Raw genomic sequence first — 23583 nt, 5'->3', positions numbered from 1 at the left:
CATCAAAATGGTCATTGGCAAACTTAAGAGGGGCCTTGACATGTGCTGGTTTAGGCAGGGGAACCTGCTGTGCCATGCATGATTTCAAACCATGATGTCTTAGTTGTAAATTTTGAAATGTGTACATTTAACTTTAAACAACCAGGTAGCACACAATGAAACAGAGGTTTCCTCCCAACACCGTCTTGGGGCATACGAACCTTGCTATCTAGCCAAAAAACGTATAAATTGAAGCAAAGGAAAAGCAAAAAGCTCTGCAACCCTACAAAACCTGCAAGCATATATATGTATTGTTGGTGAGAAAGTGCTGAGCGGCCCGCTCATTGTCGTGACCCACAATGACATGGGTCAACGGCAGGTTATAAAGGGCCAGAAGCGCCAGCCGGCATGCGAGCAGGCCAGAGACACAATTGGCAAGGTGAGGCTGCTCGTCTCTTCGGCTTCCTCCCAGTGTGGGGAAGGTGACTTTGAAAATGTGCTGGTTACAATGACATGTTACTCTGTTGAAAATGCAAAAGTAGAGCAACTATTTCAATTACTTTCTCAAACTAATATAAGTAGTTACATTTGATTACGTCACTTCATTTTGAATCAATGCATTAATACAGTGGTTTTCAAACTGGAGGGGGTTCTGCCTGCATACCATGAACACTTTTCATTTTTAAGTAACAACCTAATTTTAACTACTGTGCACAGAAGCCAACAATAGCCCCTTCAGAAAATTCAAGACGAAAAGTTTTAGCAGGAAAAAAGTTTACGTAGATGTTTCTTTATTCTTGGCGGCTTGATAAACTCTCCAGTGTCATTTTTCAACCGTAAAAGTCACCACTGCAGTGATTATTGATCGTTCCAAGCTAAGCCTGTGTATTTATAGAAGAAAAGTGTGTGTTGGGGCAGGGGGGAGGTGTGAAAATAATCACATCTCTAAAAAAAGGGGGTGGGGGGGCTGCAAAAAACTTTGAAAACCACTGCATTAATAGGACCCTGGTATGTTTCCTCCTAAAAAAAAAAAAAAGTAGATCACAACCACAGAAAGATTTTGAAAATCTGATACAATCTAATAAATTAGACCACAAGGTCACGCTCCAAGGTCACATTTGGATAATATGGTGATCGTGTTTGAGGCTACAGCAGAATGGCACACGACCAAAGAGAGGCAATCACTTCAGTGACTGCAACTCTATCTGTCCGGAACCTGGAGAATGGATGTCGTACAAGAAAGCGGACTTCTGCAGGTTTCTGTACTTCCTGAAGAAAGGGGACTATCCTGACTACCAACGCTGGATGGGATTCAGCGACTGCGCGAGATTCTGCTGCGTGACTCCTAAGGTAAATGTCTGCATTCAGTCAAGTTAAGTATTAATTCAATATCCTACAAGTGCCCTGAATTGGCCAAGTACTAGTATACTCTTTATCCTGACTTATAAAACAATTAAGCGCACTAGACCGCCTTGTTGTTTTTTTTTTTTCCTGCTGCTGCCTTCTTTGTTTATTATTTTGAACATATGTAAAATTTGCAAGGAGAATACTAAATCACAAATTGTACTTGTGTTTTCGTACTCTAGTAGTGCTCATATGTCAACTGGTGGACAGGTTTGTCATACTAATAACTAATAATTGTTCTATGAGTGCACTGTAGCCATGCCAGTTGTGCACCCCAGTTCTTCTACTAGCCAGTGACAAAAAAGAATGTACTGGTACTGTACATGGACAATTCAGGACATTAATAGAACGACTATGTCTTACGAGGGATGCTTTTTTCGACTACTGTAAAATGTTTCTGGCTGGCCTGTAAATGTGCCTAGCGAACTTACTATTTTCCTGCCTTGTGCCATGTTAGGGTTCTGAATGTTGTTCCAGGGCAGCACCGACTGCCGGGGGAAAATTCCTTGAGTGTTTTTACATACACAAGCTGACTCTGATTTTGATTCTAATCTTTTGCTACTGGTTTGCCATTCCAGCCTTGTCTGATTAAGATGCCTCCCCGGTGAGGAGTTCCGGGCATCTCCCACCAGGAGGAGACCCCGTGATGACCCAGGACACGCTGGACAGACTACGCCTCCTAGTTGGCCTGGGAATGCCTTGGGGTCTCCCCGGAAGAGCTGGATGAAATGGCTAGGGAGTGGGGAATCCAGACTTGCTTGTGCTGTTGCCCCCGCGACCCGACCTCAGATAAGAGGAAGAAAATGATATACACTTTGTATGTGTGTGAATATATTCCTTGCACTTATGACGAGTGGAGGAAGGTTACTAGTCTTAACTGTTTCCTCTTACTGGATGTGTGGGTCCAAGTTGAGCATTGTGGGGACTTTTTTAGGTCTGATAGTTGGTTATGACTAAATCTTGGGTGCAGAATCTAAAACTGCTCTTAGTTTTTTTCAATTGCGTCAACTTTTTGAACCATAGTTCCCATTTTTCTTTGAAAAATATCCAAAACACTCAACAGATATGTGCTTGTTTTACAAAACAGAAATTCCCACTATGCTACGTGTTTGCAGATAATGATAGGACTGTTGAACTGGGAGCTGGAAACATCCGTCACCGCACTCTCTCAATTCTGACTGCACAAAAAGTTGCCATTTACCTGGAGATGAGCCACATTTTAATTAGCTGGAAAATCTTACTAAAGCTAATCTGTGGAAAATTGCTTATATGAAGGAAAAACTAGACGTCCTTGAAAAAACTGTTTTGGAACCAGCATGTTAATTTTAGTATGAATCAGCATAAATGTCCATCTCAATTTTTCTTTTTAAGGGTTCCCCAGCGTAATGGGCTATATTGAGCAAAGGACGCCCCCTTGTGGCCAATAGTTTTCCTCATCAAAACACAACTGTCAGACATGTAACCTTTTCCTATGACAAGACAAAAGAACAGGAAGTGGATAGGGAAAGTAGTCCAACCTTCGGTTACAATCTGCCTTTCACATGATTAGCTGGCTAAATGGAAATCATCTTCAACTCCTCCATGCTGTCATGCTTCTCCCTCTTCCGTTTGAGATGTCTGATGGATGCTCAACAGGGTTTAGGTCTGGAGACATGTTTCCGCAGTCCATCCCCTTTGCCCTCAGCTTCTCGAGAAAGGCAACGGACATTTTGGAGGGGTGTTTTGACTAATCATGATGTTGGCACACTGTCCTACGGCCAAGTTCCAAAAGGAAATGTTCATGGTCTGCTTCACTGTCACAGTACGAGTTGGCGTTCATGGTTCTCTCAATGGACTGCAGTTCCCCAGAACCGGTACCACTCTTGTGGCTCCAGACAATGCCTCGAGAACCACCATGCTTAATACACTAGTCTTTGCACTGCTCACACATATTAGATACCGTCTAAACCAAATTTGTGATCCAAGGAAATGGTTCCAGTATTCCAGGTCCTTAGTCGGATTGTCTTGAGAAAAGTGCTTGTTGTATTTCTTGTTCATCATCTTTAGAAGAGGCTAGAAGAGGATGACCAATTTGATGCTGATGCACCCCCCCGCCCCCTCTTCCGCTTCTGCAGTCATGGTGGCAGGACTCATTCGTTTATTTTCCAAAGCTATGTCAACAAAAGCTTGTCGACCATCGTGAGGACTCTTTTGAGTGGAATCTGGACAGTCTTGGGTACCATGCTGCAGCTCAGTTTCAGGATGTTGTCAATCTTCTCATAGCTTAGGCCAGGGGTGTCACATGTATGGGCCGCGGCCCAAAACTGGCCTGCCAATGGGTTCAACAATCCAGCCCATTTAACAAGTTTACTGGGATAAGAGTGATTCCACTTGTTCAGATTTTTGTGTTGCTTGTTGAATCAATAGCCCCCCCTTAAATAATGTTATAAAGTCATCAAATTTCTGAGTACTGCGACCGGGGTGACATTAAGGAGCACTAATCAACACACTGTGCTAGTTAGGGAATTAGCCTCAATGCTAATGTGACTCGTACAAATGGGTCCAACCGGGATGGAACAGTTGGCGGAAGGTGTCTGGTGTTCTATGTGACGGAAAAGTCTCCGCCAAGATGAAGGGCAAAGTTTATAAAACAGTGGTGAGGCCGGCCATGATGTACGGATTAGAGACGGTGGCACTGAAGAGACAACAGGAAGCAGAACTGGAGGTAGCAGAAATGAAGATGTTGAGGTTCTTGCTAGGATTGAGCAGGTTGGATAGGGTTACAAATGAGCTCATTAGAGGGACAACCGAAGTTGGATGTTTTGGAGACAAGGTGAGAGAGAGCAGACTTCGATGGTTTAGACATGATCACAGGCGAGAGAGTGAGTATGTTGGTAGAAGGGTGCTGAGGATGGAGCTGCCAGGCAAAAGAACGAGAGGAAGACCAAAGAAAAGGTTGATGGATGTGGTGAGAGAGGACATGAGGATTGTGGGTATTAGAGAGGAAGATGCATGTGATAGGCTTAGATGGAAAAAGATGGCACGCTGTGGCGACCCCTAACGGGACAAGTCGAAAAAAAAGAAGAAGCTAATGTGACTTGTCCTTTGTGGGCAGGTTAGAAGCCAAATGTGCTACTGTCAATCATTCGGAACGGAGGTTTGAACCATCAGCAGCTGCAATGTATTTAACAGGACTTACAACTGCAGGATGCCTGTGAGAGGGGTGGAACGCTGTTGTCATAAAATGCCATGAAACTTATCCATCTATCTTTCTGCATGATTAAGTACGTATATATTTACAGGTTCTCGCTTACGTTTGTGTGGTTCAGCAGACAATATAGTGTTTAAAAACTATGCACATTGATCTTTGATCTTAATTCTAATTCCAAAGGGCAATGTAATATATATATAGTTTCCTGAAAAGTTGACCTTTTAGAGGTGGGGAATTCAATATATAAAATCTGTCAAAATACTGCCACTTTATAGTAAAGTGCAGGGTGAGCGTTAATTAACTAACCCTTTCCACACTTGCAGTAAATTTGGTCTCCAGTTAATGCCACTGAAACCACACCAGAACTGGGGTGGCGTGTTGGCTTTGGTAATGGAAAAGGGGCTTTCTAAAATCAATTTGGCATTTACCAATGCAAAATTAATTCATATTATTGGAAATTATTTTTTCTTGAACAAAAAAAAACTTGTTCATAAAACATGGACCATGAACACCTTATCGCTCCTTTAATAAATCCATGGCTATCTTGTAGATTTAGATACTTCATTAAATATTTCAGAACTAATTAGATTTTCCAAATGTACTCACAAAACACCAACTTTTATATTAATGATGGTTTGATTTTTTTTTTTGATTTTGTCACATCATCAAATTAGGCTGCAATAAATTTGACACCTATGGCCAAAGGCATTTTTATGGAAAACAAAAGATCTTGGAGCCATATTTAACTTCTGGTGACATGACAGAGAGATAGAAGAGAGCGTGAGAGAGAAATAAAACCAAGTTTAACATCCCTGCTCATGACTTCACACCTGAGCACCTAGATGACAAACAAGACACGAGGGAGGGAAACTGGCTAAGTAGGCCCAATTTAGACATTTTCACTCAGGGGTGTGATCCTTTCATTAGACATTAATACTGATTATCTACAATATGTCAGAAAAGTGAGCACATCCCTCTCATTTTCTCCTTGACTGTAACATCCTTCAAATTGCTGCGTCACGACCAGACCTTAACTGAGGCCAGTGAGCCCTGCAATTCCTTTGGATGTCATTCAGGGTTCTTTTGCAAACTTCTGGAAGACTCTGTGTATTATTTTATGAGTAATTTTGCTTGGTCGAACACTCCTAATGGATGCCTACCTGTTGGGGTGTTCTGGGCATGTCTCACCACGGTGGAGAGACTATGTCTTCCAGCTGGCCACGGGATACCCCCCAGTAGAGCTGGATGCAGTGGTTGGGGAGAAGAAAGTCAGGTGTTCCTGCTAAACCTTGTGCCCCCACAACCTGACTCAAAAGAGGATGGATGGATGGATGAATGAATGAACTTTTTATTTCACTCAAATGCTATTGTTTGAGATTAAAATTGTCTTTGTGATCCCAAAAATGTAAGTGCTAAATATGCAAGAACACACACAAAAAAAAAATCATACAAAAGTGATGACTCAGCAGTTTGAATTGGACAATTTTATAACACTTCACCCCATATGTGTACGTGTGTGTGTGTGTGTGTGTGTGTGTGTGTGTGTACACGTCAGAAAAACAGACATCTGTACAACATTAACAAACACGAGAAGGGAGAACGCGACCCATAAAAATAATTTGTCTTTATATTTTCAGTAAATATGAATAAGTCTCAGAAAAATAAATTCCTGCCCCTGTTACATCAATACACTTCTTAGTCAATGGCAGGTAAGGAAGGGCAGGGCCAAAGAGGATTGCGTCAACATTATACACTAAATCCCCAGCCCACCCACCACCCAGCATTTACACATCATTTAAGCTCTTTGTACAGAAAAGAGAAGATAAAATATCAACTTGTGAAGTATCGCCACTGCACCCCCCCTCCCACAAAGAAACACCCACCTATTAGCACTAATAAGACCCCAACAGCCGATCCTGACGTCATCAGTATAAAAACATTCTTCCTGCTCTGCTGGTGAAAGGAAAAGTTCATCCAAACCGTTCCATGATAAATGGCTTGGTGTGGGGCCATCCCCACTTTTGAAAAAACAAAATAAAATAATAAGATTACTCCCAACATCACATCCTGCTGCGTCACTGGCAACAACTTTAAGGCTTTTTCTTTCTTTCTTCTTGTTCTCTTCAATAGACAAAATAAAGCAGTGGCTCTCTACTAGAAAAATAGAACAGTCATACGCAAAGCCTCAAGTGCTGCGTTAAAGAGAATGGGAAACGGCGCCGTCGTCTCATCGTGCGGAGAGTTGGGGATTTTTTTTTTCCCCTCGGGACCAAACTGTACTTGGCTCTAATTGGACATCTTTGGCAGCTTAATTTTTTTGACGGGGATGCACAAGCTTTTGGGCAAAGGTGAGTAAACGTTTGAGATGTTGATTTTGAAAACGAACGAATGGGCCTGATCAGGTACAAAATAAAATTTAAAAAAAGCTAAAATTGTAAATTGTTAATTACAGAGCCAATTATGGTTAACAAATAATTAAATACAACTTTTAATTATTTTACTAAAATGTTTGTACTTATGTAAATACAGTATTTTAGCAAAATAATCAGTATTTTTCTCTTATTTTTTTCTATACTTTCTTATTCACTTTCAACCATTTTTGATAAAAATAGAATTATTTTGTATTGACAAATTATTCAATGAATGAAAAATGGAAAAAAAAATCAATTTCAATACATCTATTTGACGAGGGAAAAAAACTTACATAAATTCAATAACTCTAACAGGGCTCTTGATAATGTACACGCTCAGCGGGTCTGATTGAAGAAGTCACTCGCTGTGTGTGGCCCGTGGGCATACTTGGCCCACCGCCTATTTGGAGGCTTTCAATTTTTTTCATCCAATCGTCCTATGGGGATTGAGCCCACGGTTCAATGCGCAGCACCCACGGAGTTACTTACTAACCCCTCTGCCCAAAAGGCCGAAAAACAGTCAACATGTCACTCAGGTCCAAAGTGGTTTCACTGCATCGAGCATAAATGTGTATATCGAAACAACAGTCAATGTTGAGATGCTGTGGTGACCATGCAAGCATCAAAGTAATGACTTCTTGTTCTTCTGTCCTCTTTGATTTGCTCAAGGACACCATCAACCGTCACGTTGGGTGAGGGGAGGGGGTCGCAGTACGTGTCAAAACAGTTTTCCAGTAAACAAAGACATCGTGGCTTTGAAGCTGCAGCAGAAGGCGTCCTCCAGTGGAGATGCTCAACAAGCAAGCCTGCAGATGGAATGAAGCCAGGAATCTCCTGACAAGACTCTGACGGCCTTCGAGGAATGTTTGCAGGCGCTCCAAAACAAAACATTTCTTTGAATAAGAAAATCTGTCCATTGTCATCCTGATGATCACATCCTGGTGTCCAGTAGCAGCACTCTTTGAGGGCGGGGAAAAAAAAAAATACTCCCATCGAAAAAAGATCAGAGTGAAGAGATGCCCATCAACCGTCGGTAAAATACGTCAGCTAGCACGGAATAAATAAGTAGAAAAGAAAAGCTCCTCCTCATGAATATTCATGAGGAGTAGCTTTAGCTCACCATGGAAAAATTATTTTCCTCTTCTTCACAAACAGGAAACAATCAAAGTCTCTTCCTGTTGGTCACTCCGACTGGAGAGCGCGTACGTTGCAGCAGATGGCGGCCATGTTGCCATCTTGGCGCAAATAACAGGGCCAACAGCCTCATGATATGCTGACAATGTTCAGGGCTTTTGGGGGCCGGGGGACAGAACTACAGGGGTGGACAGACCGTCGACACTCAGCGCCGGGATGTGGATCTGGTTACTGCCGTTCGTCGGGAACTGGAGGAGAAACAAACGTTTACGGTCAACTTTAGTCCACTTGCGAATTGCGAATCTCAAACTCACCCACTTAAAGATTTCACAGCAAAACGAAGACTGTTGATTGAAAAAAAACTTTCACATAACCATGTACTTTCTGTAATACTCGAATATGGCTGACAACTTCCAAGTGGAGTGAAGTTTTGGGGAGATATTAAAAATAATTACAATTCCCCCAGAAACGTTTTTGCAGTGGAGCCCTGCACAGTTGGTTAGGCATTCGCAAATTCAACTATTTACTGAATCTATTTTCAGAATACTTATCTGCATTTTTTTTTAATCACCTGATCCCCCACATTTTTTTCAGTTGTTTTCCTTAGCTATTATTAAGGAGCATCAATTATAAATTTTCACAATTCCCAGTCCCCTGTGTATAGTGGGGTTCAACTGTACTTCAGAAAGATGTTTTAAAGTTGTACATTTAAAAAAAAAAAATCATACCTGGGAAAAAAAAGGACATAAAAAAGTGAGTACAGGGAGTCCTCAGGTTAAGATTGTCTCAACCTAAGACTTTTCGACTTTACAACGCCTGTCCGTTGTTTTGTCTGGCTCATGCTTGTCCGTGTTTGTGCGGCGGGAGTTTCTTTGCATTTTTCGCCCTCCTTTTTTGACATTATGGCCCCAAAGAAGAAAGCGGTGTATTTTAGCAATGCTTCCGCGGCCAAAAGAAAATCCAATACCTTGGGAACCAAGCTAAAAAGTATAAAAAGATTGGAGAAAGGAGAGACACCAACACGACCAAGGGTTCAGTCGGTCAACCGTGGTGACAATTATTAAAGACAAAGCCCATATTTTAGCGCATGTGAAGGGTTCCGTTCCTATGTTGGATACAATAATCACAAAACGAGGTTCTTTGATACTTGTTGAGACGGATAGGATTGAGGACTAGGTTCCGTCACAATAGCAAAGCACAGCCTCCCTCTCTTCTTCTCCATCCACATCTCAGCAGTAATGCTAAGTACATCACCTTGTTTATTTCAATGTATTTGTTTTTTATACAAAGTATTTTGATCTAAATTCTGACTTTAATGGTGGAATCCGACTTGAGTCGAAATTCGAGTTAAGTCACTACTGTAGTATAAGATCTCAGTCATAGACCGAGGACTCCCTGTAATTGATCCGCAACAGACCTTCCAATTTTTTTTTAAATAATTGCTTGTATAAGTGCACCGTGAGAGATCATCAGAACCTAAATATGGATATTTTCAAGTGGTTTCTTTTTCTTGAGAGGAGAGGAAATGACGAGGGAGAGTTACCTGGAAGGAAAGCTTTGCAGGCGAGCGAGGTGCGATGGGACTAAGCGTGCTCCAGAAGTGGATGGTGGAGGGGAGCGGACTGGGGGTCAACAGGACGGGAGTCTGGAGGAAAAACACGTCAATGTGTCAGTCTCGGCTGCGGGGTGTGGATGTGTTGTCACTCTGGGCAGTTTTTGACTTACCAGAGCATGCGAAGTGATGACGGTAGGCGTCAGTGTGTTGGTGGCCGAACCGGGCGCCAACAAACTGTTGACGGCGGCATTGACCTGGCGGAAATATAAACAGCAAGGTGTGTGAGAGCATGGACTTGTCGCCTAAACTGATGAGTGGATTATTACCTTATCCAGGGAAAGGCCTGGGGGTAGGGAGGGCAGCTCCAAGCCTCGAGGCTTTTTCGGTTTGGGAGGAATCACATCCAGAGTTGAAATCGGTGATGTCACAGCGGGGACTGATGAGCCTAGAAAAACAAACAAACTAAATTTACATTTTGACAAAAGGGACAATTTTCCAAGAAGCATATATTTTCACAATATCTGTAAAGGAAAACTATTTTTGCACTATTTCTGCTTGAATAAAACTTGCTTGTTTCAAAGCTTGTTTGATATCAGGGAAAAAAAAAATCCAGCTCTGTTCCACTCCTGTAGATTTTTGCTCCTACTCCATCCAAGCCTGGTGTTAAAATAAATAAATAAATAATTTTGACCCCCAAAAAAAAAAAAAAAAAAAAAATTAAAAAAATCCCATCCAACTGCCAATATTTCACACTAAATGGGAGATAGCTCTGCGCACCTCTAGGCCCATTCCCCCAAAATAAAAACATGTTATGACGCCAAAAGGGCTTTTGCAGAGGCCAAATCACATTGCTCATGGATTATGTCACACTATAAGAATTTTTGTTGGTCTTGACAAAATATGTTGGGCCCGATGTGGGAAACCACCTGCGGTACTTATTTTTGTCACCATTGATAAGAGCGAGATGGCGACACGCTGTAGTGCGGAGGCTCTTTGCTCCCCAATATGGCGATTGTTTGTCTGTTTGCTTGTCTGGTGCTCACATCGCCTGATCACTGACAGTTATCGCTCACCGGATGTACAGTCTTTGTCAGTCTCACAAAGACCCTTTTTCTTGCCAAAAGAGCTAGCTATCAAACGTAGTTATGACAGCTGCCTACATTCCACCTGCCGCTAAGACTATACACTGTACATAAACACCAAAGGGCTTACCCCCGGAGGGGCACGCATCATGGCTGAAGAATTCAACCAGCCATGTCTAAGAACTTTTTTCCCCAATTTCACCCAACATGTGAAATGTTCCACCAGAGGGGAGAAGGCATTTGGATCTTGTGTATTCAAACATCAAGCAGGCCCACAGAGCAGTAACCGTCCAACATCCTTGTCTGTTTGACCCCAGCCGATGCCCCTCTCAGGAGGAAAATAAAACTCACCACAAGAACTGTTAACATCTGGCCTGCAGATGCTCTCCCTAAATTGCAAAACTATTTTGATGAGACAACTCGGGGCGTATTTGAACAACATGACCTTGAGGAGTTCAAACAAAGGGTGCTATTTTACATCTCAAGTTGCACAGAAAATGTTACAATCGAGAAAATCCTCTGGGTTTATCCTAATCAGAAACCCAGGATGACGTGACACACCTGCAACCTTCTTAGAGCTCGTGATATGGATTACAAATCAGGTGACAGGGCTTTATATGCAGTAGCAAGAGCTGGCCCAAAAAGGGGCATGAAAGAGGCCAAATGGACCTACAAAAGGAAAACTGAGGAGTGTCTTACAAACAACATCACAAGGAGGATGTGGCAGGGCGTGCAGCAAGTCAGCCATTTCAAGGGCAGCTCACCCATCATTCTCGGGACCGAGGCATCGCTGGCAGAGGAGCTAAACGGCATTTTTTTGTACGTTTTGAGGAAAAGGTCAGGACGTCACCATATTCTGCTTTTCCTGACAATGACATCCAGGTACTGTCTGTACAAGAGTATGAGGTGAGGAAAGCATTCAGATCCGTGAATCCAAGGAAGGCAGTTGGTCCGGATGGAGTACTTTGGAAGGTACTCACAGCCTGTGCTTTTGAGCTATCTTCAATATCTTCAATCTGTCTTTGTCACTAGTCGCTCTCCCATCCTGCCTCAAATACGCAGTCATTATCCCTGTCCCCTAACAGCATGCTGTGAACTGTTTTAACGACTAAAGTTCTATTGCTCTCAGCCCTCTTGTCCCAAAATGCCTGGAGAGACTCATGCTATGGCACATAAACAATTAAGTCACCCCTGACCTTTGACCCCTTTCAGCCCATCTACAGGGAAAAGAGGTCAGCAGATGATACCATCGCTCTCCACTCAGTGCTGGAACACATAGAACACAAGAATGCCGACATCTGGATGCTCTTTGTCAGTAACAGCTCTGCTTTTAATACCATTGAACTACATCATGGTTTTACTCCCACCACAGTTTCAACTCCAATCAACTCTCACTATGATGGTGTCTACTTTTGTCCATTCCCGGTGACTTTGTTTTCACTGTTCCCACTCACGAAAACCTTCGCTCCTGCCCAGCCCTGTGATTAAAAGTGAAATTGCCATCCATCGCCCCAGACCCAGTGGGAGTCCAGAAAAATGGGAACCTCTATTCACGACCCATAAAAATAAAAAGACTCATGCAATAATAGCACCTCTTTTGTTTATTAGTTTGAGCTTTTTAATCCACTCAACAGAGGGAAAACATACACATGGACTAGACTCTCCCTTCCACAAACAACTACAGCCAAACTTAGCTCCACCATTTGTAACTTTGAACTCCAACAAAAAGTAGGAGGTCATCTTGTCCGTTACCTGTTTGTGTGTCCTTTTCTTCTCCATCCAGTCTTTCCTCCCTAGGCTGGACGCTGGGAGTGGACGGAGATTCAACAATGGTGAGCGGCACCTGTGGGTCACCCGTGTCGCGAATTAGCTGAGGAACCTGAGAAAGGTAAAAACAAGCCATGAGTAATCGGCAAGACGAGAGCGTCCCCTAACTCACTCTCGTAATCGAGTAGAGTACAAATATTTTGCTTCCCTATCAACATTATTTTCTTAGCCAGTCTGGGAATTTTTCATTATGTTTTAGCACTAAGCTAGCAGGTAAATTCTAAGGCAGTAGTAAGTAATACTCAGATTTGTCTATTTTTACAATAAATTTCAACTGGGTGTGGCAATAGAGCTCTTGCACATGACGTCACCATTTTCACGGCGCCAAATTGCTGGTCAAAAAGAGCTGGTCGACAGTGTGGGGGAAATTGAACCGGAGCAGAATATACACAATGCTGGAGACCTGTTGTACTGTTGGTTGTTACCACAGACGAGGCAGATATTCAAAGAGATCGTTCTATGAAATAACAGCTGAAAAGATGAGAAAAGAGCAATGGATTTTGGCAATCAAATGTGATGGATGGTGCCCAACCAAATACACACGACTGTGTAGCGATCACTTCATTCAGGTAGGAATTAGTCTTCTCAATCTCAAATTCCCAAAAAGTATTTATAATGCCAAGTTGGCTCATTTGAGAACAATGCGTTTAAAAAAAAAAAGGAAAACAACGACAGGGAGTCGTCACAAACGTAAACGGAGCATGTTGCAGCCACACGTTAATATTTGGTAAACGTCTCCCTGACAGACTTTTTTTCCCCCTAGTATGCATTGTTCTCAAATGAGTCCAATGCGTATTTAAAAAAAGAAAATAAACCGTCCGCAACACATAGGTTTACTAGGTATACGTGTGGCCGCAACACTTTGTGTACGGAGGAGCCAACTCGCTGTTTTTTTTTCCCCAATCATAGTTAATGAATGCAACTTTGTGTAAAACCAGGGGTCATTTCTTAAAACATTGGTATTTGTATTGAAAAAATCTGAGTAGCTCTATCCCTATGTGGGATTTATTCTTGATTGAGAACAGATCCAGCAACGAAGTATTTGTACATGTCCTGACTTTTCACCGCTTTCAAACTCTTCCGTGGAAATCTCGACGACTTACTCACCAGATACATGTGTAGATCCAGTTGTGTAAGACAAGCGGAAGCGGCATAATAGTCCAATTTCTTATCGGCGAAAACATCGACTTTGGCATTAAATATGGGTCCTCTATGCCAAGTGTCTCTCATTTTTCCACGTACCTTGGTTTATTATCACCTTCTAAATGTTTAACGGTATTGGACAAAACTCTGGACGTCATGCTATAAGACGTATTTTCACATCATCTCCAACCGACTTAGCATTGAGCAATGCTTTGCTTGACTGACACTTCCGGCCAGTGATGTGATTTGATGAAGAAGGTGCACGAGCTCCATAAACACCATGAAACCTCTTTTGGGAAGAATTGTTTATCTGCCAAATTGTTCATTATTGTGGAGTGAGAGTTGAGTTCGCTCATAAGTCAAGTTTGCGCTTGTGAGTCAAAGCAAAAAAACAAAACAAAAAAAAAACATCCGAATGACAACTCGTATCTTAAGGCACCACTGTAACTTATATAATGCTGCTCTCACCTCATCCACCCGTTTCTCCTCCAATGCCACCATCTCCAAAAGCTCCTCCTCGGACGGTAGTGTCTCCTCTTTAATGGCAATGGGTGGCGGCGGGGGGCGTGCGAGGGGTGGGACAACTGAGGAAGGTGTAGACGCCACGGTAGCACGCTGCTGCTGCGAGGGCGGAGGGTTGATTATGACCAAGACGGACTGAGAGGGAGTAGGTTGGGGAGGGAACCCGGCGACATTGGCCAATTCCCTGCACTCATCCTGTGGCGGCGTCTGGGCACCGACGATTGATTGGTGCGGCTGGACGGGACTCACTGAACCCCCGACCTGAGCCAACGGAAGGAGGGGGGTGAGGGAGGAAGGGTCCCTGACGCTGGTGAGGTAAATGTGGGGATGGTCACTCAGAGGAGGCACAGGAGGATTCTGTGACACACACACACACAGGACAACTTGTTAACACATATTTAATTACTGTAATACCAGCACTTCTTGGAATGCACTGTTCCCCTGCATAGTCACAATTCTTTACTCGCCCATTCACCTAATGACTCATTTATTTCTTTTTACCTATCCTGTTAACTATCCACTCATGCCAAATCGCTAACATAAAAGTAATGCTTTGGCGCAACTTGTAGCATCTCAGTGCAAAGGCACCATATTGAAATGTGATTAGGAACTTTATGTGGTAGCAACATGACAACCTGCTACAATCTTAGTGAAATTAAAAAAAAACGAAAAAAAAATGATTGAGCCTCTAAAATTCTCCATAAATAATTTTGAATCCTTAAGCACATGACCAATTCTACTGCTCAGATTGTTCTTCTCACCAATCATGTTCCATGTGTGCTTGTCGAGTATTTTGGGGAAAGGACACCGTTTGAAACGTCATGGTAATTTTACTCTAATTAGAAGGGTTTTCTGCCAAGATTTTGTGCAGACGATATCACACAAAAATTTTTCCCAAAAACATTTTTCCTGAATAAACGCTCAATTTCTCCAGAACCCATCATTCAGTTTTCAAAAGTCCTGCTGTGCTGCACTCTGGTGGAAGTGGTCATTGTTCCAACTAGAAACGCATTTCGGCAGACTGTCATGTTTTTGCTTGTAGGATTTTCCTTTCCCGAAGAGGTTGAGCCAAGTCACTCCCAATCACAAGTGAGCGTTTGAAAAAAGTCCCGCTCCCTCCCACTCCCAGAGATCAATCTCACTCCCGCCCAATCCAAGGTGTTTAATAAAAAATGTCCAACCCAGTGTTTAAAAAAGACAAAAAACAGTTCCGCTAAGGCCCAATTAGGCTGATCCCGACTCCCCCCCCCCCCCCCCAAAAAAAAAAAAAAAAAACTAACCTGAGACAAAATTTTATTGAATCTCCTTTTCTATACTTTTAACTACTCTGTAAGACTTTCACCAACGATGGTCACGGTTAGAGAGCCATAAATAGTCCCAAAAAAGGGCCCTTCTATCACTTAGAAACAACCCTAGTCTGTGAAATGTGTGTCAAGCACGTTTCAGACTGCAACAAACACATGGGAAAATGAACTATTACGCATAACCTCAGTGACGCACCCATTCAGCCAGTATTTGATTGTAGCGCACATACAATCCTGCTCACATTATTAGCACCCCTTCATGTTTTGCATAAGCTCTACAATACTTATTATCATCAGGATTTTGGAGGCCCTTTGTATTTTTTTTCATTTCTTTAAAAAAGCTATTTCAACGAAAGAAAAAAAAAGAACCACATTCATGGCGGAACAGTGGATGACAAGTTAGCAGATCTGCGTCACAGTTCTGAGAACTGGCCTTCAAATCCTGGCCTCCCCTGTCTGTGGAGTCTGCATGTTCTCCCTGTGACTGCGTGGGTTTTCTCCATGTTCTCCAGTTCCCTCCCACATCCAAAAACCCCACATAGTAGGTTGATTGAAAACTCTAAATTGCCCATCGGTGTGAATGTGAGTGGTTGTTTGTTTGTTTTGGTTGTACCCTGCGATTGGGTGGAAACCAATTCAGGGTGTATGCTGCCTCCTGCCTTTAGTTAGCTTGGATAGCTTTCAGCACGCCTGCAACCCGAAAGAGGCTAACCAGTACAGAAAATTGATGGATGGATAGATAACAGGAAAGAGCACATGCGGCATTGTTGGCAAAGCTCAATAATTAATCCCACACCCTTTATCAGCGATAACACAGCCTTATAAAGGTTTCTTGTTTCTATAAGGTTTTTACACTTCCTAGGTTTCCCCAATAGCAGATTTTAGCTCCCCCAAATGTTTTTTAATTGGATTGATGTCAGGACTCATTGATGGGCATTTTAAAACAGTGTTTTTCCTTTTTAACCATTCCTATGTGCTTTTGGTACTTGTCTTGATCTTTGCCTAAAACCAAGTTTTCTTACACTGGGAAAGACATTCCACTCTAAAATCTAATTTTCTGATTTCACAATACATCTAATATGGTCAAGGGATCCAGTACCAGATGTCACAAACCAGCCCCACATGTTCCTCTACCATTCTTCACTGTTGGCAGGGTGTTCTTTTGCTGAGAAGCTTTCTTAAGTAGTCTAGAGACATGATTTGTTTGCATTGTCAAAAATCTCTATTCATCCGTCCAAAAAAGGTTGTTTATCACTTCTCAACAGTAAAATGTTTCACTTCACTCATTTTCTCCAGGAGATATTTAACATTTAGTACTTAAACGTCATATGGTGCCAGCAATGGTGAGGAAGACTATTTGATTGACAGATTAAGGGCTCATCTCCACCACGCCTTCACTCACCCAACCACACAGTGCAGCAGCTCGAGAGCGCTCCTTATTTTTCATTATTACAGAGGTTGAAAAATAAAATAAAATTAAAAAAAAAAAGATAATTTTTTACTGTGGTCGTAATTTGGAAAATAAATCGTCCTACAAAGTTATCATGACAGGACTACTTGTGCCAGCATGAGCTCGAAGAACGCATGCTATTTGGACCCATGCCTGGATCATCAAGTCCTTTACAGTGCCTTGCAAAAGAGTAGGCGCCCTTTTTGAATTCTTATTTCCCCCCTTTCATATTTAAGATCATCAAACAAAAGTAGATATCAGACAAAGATAATCCATATGCACATAGTTTTTATATGGCCATTTTTTCTTCTGTGAACGACCTCTGTCAATGGCCAAAAGTAAATCGCTTCCTTTACGCCACAAACAAAAACTTCCTGTATTTTCGAATATGGGGTCTTGAGACTTTTTGTAGGTTTATACATGAAACTGGCTATAAGAGCTGAATTTTGAAAAAAATGTCTGTTTTTGATGTTGATGTGCTTCAAATTTGGTGGCAATTGGGACAGAATGTCTGACCATTTCGTTTTTGTCTGTTCCTGAAAATGGGGGAAAAATAACCTAAAACGGCCACCTTATAGCAAAATTGTAGACTTTTCTTTTTCAGGGATGACTTGAGATGACAGGGCCTGACACCGACCTGTGATTGGCTGGAGGTGCTGGCAGTTGTATGCGGGCTGACAACAGGCGTGGGACACGGTGATGGCTGTGAGACGATCACCTGGTGAGACGGATCGCCAACCACTGACGGAGAGGAAACCTGCAAAGTGAAGGAGAAGAATTACGAGCATGCTGTCCGGGATTACTGAGCTGGCCTACCTCACCTCTCTGGGCGTACGGTCCAGTTTGGGGACAGACTCCAGGAGGTGTTCAGCTTTGATGGACCGAGGGTTAGGCGGGGCCTGCAGCGATTGGATGGTGAAGGTGGAGTAGAGGCCCGACTTCATGTAGTCATTCCTAGAACTCTTATGCGAGTTGCCGGGCGACGACTTCTGACGATCAGCGCACAAATTAATCCATCAATAAAGTTTTTGACACATTCAATCAAGGTCCACAAATCTGTACCCACCTGTCCTGCGTTCTTGGATGGACAACTTTTTGATTGGCTGTTGGGGTCCAGGTTGTCCCGCCTTTGGCTGTCTTCAGGGGTGTGTGTCCCGTCAGACAGGGTTGGGTCAGGCTGGCTTACAAACCTGTAAACAAACTTCTGTCCACTCACCTTCTTGATAATGTTCTGGAAAACAGACACGCACGGACACCCGCACAAACACAATCAACACACACAAAAAATGCACAAAAACAAAACACACTTCCAGTGTAAACATTACACACTACCACTTGTTTAGATTTACCATGGGGTGGTAATAAGTAATATTGCTTTATGCTTGTAGTATGATGTGGTCTTATGTGAGAAAAAAGTTGTGAAGTCTGTTTGTGGTACTACATACGGTAGTACTGCACAGTAGTATTTTGTGGTTGTAGTGGTATACACACTAATGTACAGTACATTTATCCTGGTGGACGAGAGAGTAGCCTCCCTCCGCCTTCAGACTACCTTAATTGCTAGATGGTGGTGTGCACAGACGCAGCGTCTAACGGCTTTCATCAATGCTTTTACTTGTATTTTGTCTTTGTTTTCCTGGGCGGTTTGCTCACTGCTACACCAGCCAGGAAGTTTTGAACCTCGTTTACCAACACAAAATAAAAGTTTCAAGTGACTTTCAGTACCAACAGAACATTCGAGATGAGTTAGCGAGACTGCTGGACTCGCCACGTTGCTCTGATGTGGCGCAGGAGGAGGAGGGTTGGGCAGCCAAATCAGAGCTGTAGCTGTAAGGTTGCCTGTTGTGGCAGCAATCCCCGAACATGTTGGTGGACACCAACTGTGAGGGATGAGTCAAGCTGAAGATGGAGTCCTTACCAGATGTTTTTGGTCCGTGGGACTCCTGAGGCAGCCAATAGGTATTGGCTGGCCAAACGGAATGCTGCTTTGGTGGTCGCTGGCGCAAAAACTCGGGCATGGGAGAAGTTCGGTGAGGGTACGGAGAAAGACGTCCTGGCTGGCTTTGAGGAAATTCTGGTACACCATCCGGTGTAAACGAAAGGAGGAAACATCAACGCTGTGTATAATGGGAATGGGGTGCTGCTGACCTCAATTCAGGGACTTGTGAGTCGGTGGAGAGAATACTTTGAAGAGTCCTAACCCAGAGACACGTCTTTTCTTGGAGAAGCAGAGTCTGGGCATCTGAAGTGGGCTCTCCTATTTCAAGGGTTGAGGTCACCGAGGTGGTTATAAAGCTCCTTGGTGGTAAGACCCTGAGGGTGGATGATATTCGCCCACATCACACTCCTTAGCCTCCCTGGTAATGGTCTGTTCAGGGGTGATGGAGAGGACGATTCGTCGGGAAGTCTAATCTCAGATTCCCGACAGGCAGTGTGGTTTTTGTCTTGGGCGTGGAACAACGGACTAGCGTTACACCCTCGCCAGGGTCCTTGAAGGTACATGGGAGTTCAGCCAACTAGACTACATCCGTTTTGTGAACATGAAGAGAGTGTTCGACCATGTCCATCGGGGAGTCCTGTGAGCAGTGCTTTGGGAATATGGGGTACTGCACCCCTAGATATTGGCTGTTCCGTCCCTATACAAACAATGTCAGGAAGAGACCCCGGGGATGACCCGAGACACACTGAAGAGACTGCCTTCTCCCTGGCCTCGGAAAGCCTTGGGATCCCCCCGGAAGAGCTGGATGAAGTTGCTAGAAAGTCTGGACGTCTGTTCTTAAAGCTACTGCCCCCAAGACCTGACCTCGGATAAGCCTAAGAAAATGGATGGGATAGACCTTTGATATTTCCCTGGCCAACAGAGGGGAGAAAAATGCTAGCTTTTATCATGTTTTTGTGTCAGGTTGTATTCCACCACCCCAAAAAAATATTACTGCAGTGTAACTTTGGTGGTTTTGTGTCCTATTAACGTGTGGTAATAGTGCTATGATGTGATATCATCTTGCGGTATTTGTATTTAATACCATGTGTAGTACTAGTATCTTCATACTGAAATCATAGTTTTAGTAGCGTGAGAACACTTGTTAGAGTAGTATGTGCTAATACCTTGTCATAGTAGTATCTGAGGGCGCGGCTGAGTTTGTCATAGTTCATGTTGTGTTTGTTCTTGCGCAGGCCCCACAGTCGGGCCACTTCTTCAGCATCAAGAAGCTTGAATTCGCCGTCCTCTCCAGTCCATGAGATCAAGTGACGCTGTCGCTGGTCGTCCAGTAGATGGAGCAAAAACTGCCAAAGCGTGATGGACGGATCCATGGCTGATGGGCACACATGCAAGAAAAAATGGCTCACAAGACTGTTTGATGACAAATCCGCAAACATACCACATCCACATGTGCACATACACACAGCTTTCTTGCTCACACATGCATATGAGTGGCCTTGTCATTGGCTGAGTGGCTATGAAACAACCTCATCAATCATTTTTGGAAACCATCACCATGGCGACCAGTAACTGTGAGACACAGAGCCCCGCTGCTCTGCTCAAAGGCACTCCAGTTGGTGTGTGTGTGTGTGTGTGGTAAACATTCTGGAAAAATACATCAGTCTCCAAATCTGCTTCTAGTGGAGCGAGCATCAGGTTCTGGCACCACCGCTCGTTCTCCATTTTGCAGCTTCACAACCCATTCAAGTCCGGCACTCACTGCCGCCCTGGTAATACATCCATGTTGAGTTTCGAGCTATGAGCCTTTTTTTGCTGTGACTTGTGAATGCAGATTTCAGAAATGAGTGTTATATGGTGACACCGATCATTTACACTGATCGGCCTGATTGGTATAGTTCGAAAATTAGCATTTTATGCTGATCGAACTTAATGTCATATTTAGCAGATTAGATCAAGAGATGCGCAAAAGACATTTGGCATACGTCTCCTTCGTGTACAGTATTATTGAATTCAAAAGCGAGTTTATTTTTAGACTTCTTTCGGTACTTTTAATACAATACAGCTCAGAAGCAGGCAACAAAATGGTATGTAGCCTAGCAAGCTAGTACTAGCACTAACTGTTGTAAGTGAACATCCAAGCATTATTTCAAATCATGTTCTAAAATTTTGGTATGTGTGAAGTAATTTAATTACAGTAAAGCATAATGGACAGATGGACGCATGAATGTAAAATCATTTGATTACAGTTGGCACCCATTATTTCTGTCAGGTTGTAATGTTTGTTTGACCTGACTGATTAGAATGCATGGCGTCAATAGCACAGTGATTTCCAACCTTTATGGAATCAAGGGACATATTTTACAATAAGAAAAAAATCATACGGCACACCAACAGACAAAGAAGTCACAAAAAGTGGACACATTAGTACTGTATATCACTCGTGTCAAACTCAAAGCCCAGGGGTCAGATCAGGCCCACATAATGATTTTGTGTGGCCCATGAAGGCAAATTATGAGTGTGAATTTTCCATAATTTTTGCTCAAATCTGTACCAAAATATCAAATTGTCATATCATAAATCATAATGTTGAGATATCAGCAGTACTTTAAAAACACATTAACCTTGATTTCTAATTCCAAAACTAGCTCATAAATTTCTCGTGTAAATATGAGGTGAAAGATTTTCATGGTTTCACAGTCATAACGGCCCTCTGAAGGAAACCGTAACAATAATGTGGCCCCCGACAAAAATGAGTAGAAGAAAAATATACAAATTTTTACTGTAAATATATTTTTGAACAATTAAGTAAAAAATATATACAGTTAATAAATAATATACAATTCAATGATCATAGACCAACAGCCACTTTGGTCTATCGTATCGGATCAATGACTGGTTATTGTTTTGTTTTTTTTAACTTGCTGATTGATCACGGGCCCAAAAAAATCCTGATAGCCTACTTAACTCACTTTACATTAGCAGGTCTTTGGCAAGCAGTGAGCAATGTTGCATCCCTGAAAACGTTGGAGCCACAAATCATATCGCAACAGTGCCTGTCCTGCAGCCAATTACGTTGCAGCAGGACATGTCCACCAAAAACCCAGAGTGGCTTTCCCAATAACAAAGGATTGCCTTTAGAGTAGGAATATTGCATAGTAGTACCCTGTCATGCTTGTAATATGTGGTAATACTGTGTCACATTATTACTATGTAGTAGTACCTCGTCATAGAAGTTAAATGGAATCTGGTGGGCACAACTTGGAAGCAGCGGTCACCACGGCAACAACTGGGCAAGGATGGAAGTTCTGAGCATTCTTGCTTTGGCAGAATCCTCCCATCTGATCATGTTTTTTTTTTTTTTTAAACATCACATACACTCGTATACACTAACAACTGATGAGTCCACCACACTTTGCATCCCAATGAAACACACGTGTTGAGCTTTCTCTCTCTCTAACATACACACGCGCGCGCGCGCACACATAAAATCACGCCTTACCGTTAATAAGCGGGTTTGAATCCATATTTCTCAGATTGTCGCTGTTGTTATTTACTTGTGCAAGCTGCCTCACAGCTCCTCCATGCTATATTTTATGTCGCTCCTCTTCTCTCACGCCCCTCCACTCGCTGTTTGTTCGCTTCGGAGTGTGTTTGTGTGCGTGTACGCGTGTCCGGGTTTGCGGCTGTCAGAGCGGCAGCTTGTCGGCGGACTTGCGGCTGTTACGTAACCGCTCCAAGACGCCGCTGACGGGCTGCGCAGCGTCCATGCTAACACCCCAAAAATGTACAACTTAAAGAAAATAAAAACATTAGGAGCCACGAGAAACGTCGATTCGCCCTCCTCTAATAATTAAATAGCGCGTCTACACACTTATCAATACACCTAAAGGACGTCCAAGTGTTGTGTTTACGAAAGCATTTTAACGCGTGGACGTCGATCTATTTTGTGTGTGCGCGTGTGCGTGTGTTACTGAGGAAATGCTATGCTAAGCTACCCAGACTTCCAAATCTCGTCCTCCCCGGTGGAATCTCGCGGTGCCTCTTCAAACCCGAGTTAAGTGTTTTTAAAGCAAAGGAAAAATCGATTTCCCCTGGAGTGGCGTTTTGTGCGCGTATGAGTTAACCAATCGAACTAACACCGTTAGCATTAGCTCCAGTGACAGCTTTCAGAGTCCCCCGCCTCTCGCGTGCGTCAGCCCACCGAAGCCGCTCCACTGCGTGGGCTGCGGCCCCGGAGTTCACCTCCGAGAGCCGCCAAAACTCTCCCCCGAAGTGGCGAAAAGTAGTTTTTTAAAAAGGCCCTGGGCTCCCCACGACAGAAAACTCAACCAACAAAGGAACATTTAATCGCTCATCTGTTTTTGGTTTTTTTCTTTTCCGGTTTGGACGGACGCCTCCTCCTCATTATTTATTTTATTTTTTGACCTGCATCAAGTCATATGTCTTAAGACGTTAGCGTTTCCGTTTTATACTTTCAAAGTAAAAGCATGGTTGGCGTAAATACCTGCTAAAAAAGGCATGTTAACAGGATGCTGCTCTGGACAATTTCTCCTCTGATGCGACAGGGACCGCTAAACATTTTTTTCTAAGGGCCGTATACGATAAAAACTATTGGTACATTTCATTTATATTTACTACGC

General features: G+C 43.0%; 1 protein-coding gene across 3 annotated transcripts; it reads right to left on the bottom strand.

Moving 5' to 3' along the window:
* Positions 1-5901: 5901 nt before the first annotated feature.
* elk1 (ETS transcription factor ELK1) lies at positions 5902-23366 on the bottom strand. Of its 3 annotated transcripts, none has more exons than XM_061840246.1 (11): positions 22443-23366; positions 20107-20315; positions 18068-18232; positions 17823-17990; positions 17639-17758; positions 14194-14604; positions 12508-12634; positions 10000-10118; positions 9844-9927; positions 9662-9763; positions 5902-8366 (listed from the first exon to the last, which is right to left on the bottom strand). In XM_061840246.1, the coding sequence occupies exons 1-11, from the start codon at positions 22465-22467 to the stop codon at positions 8268-8270; spliced, it is 1629 nt and encodes a 542-aa protein (XP_061696230.1). In that variant the 5' UTR covers positions 22468-23366; the 3' UTR covers positions 5902-8267. The 3 variants fall into 3 exon arrangements, with proteins under 3 accessions (XP_061696230.1, XP_061696237.1, XP_061696244.1); XM_061840253.1 differs by having other exon boundaries at positions 17823-17987; XM_061840260.1 differs by lacking the exon at positions 22443-23366 and adding an exon at positions 22164-22283.
* Between the last annotated feature and the right edge of the window lie 217 nt (positions 23367-23583).

The sequence above is a fragment of the Syngnathoides biaculeatus genome, chromosome 2, assembly GCF_019802595.1.
Source record: "Syngnathoides biaculeatus isolate LvHL_M chromosome 2, ASM1980259v1, whole genome shotgun sequence".
Classification (NCBI taxonomy): domain Eukaryota; kingdom Metazoa; phylum Chordata; class Actinopteri; order Syngnathiformes; family Syngnathidae; genus Syngnathoides; species Syngnathoides biaculeatus.
Note: the sequence above shows the minus strand (reverse complement) of the source record. Positions and strands in the feature narration are given on the sequence as shown.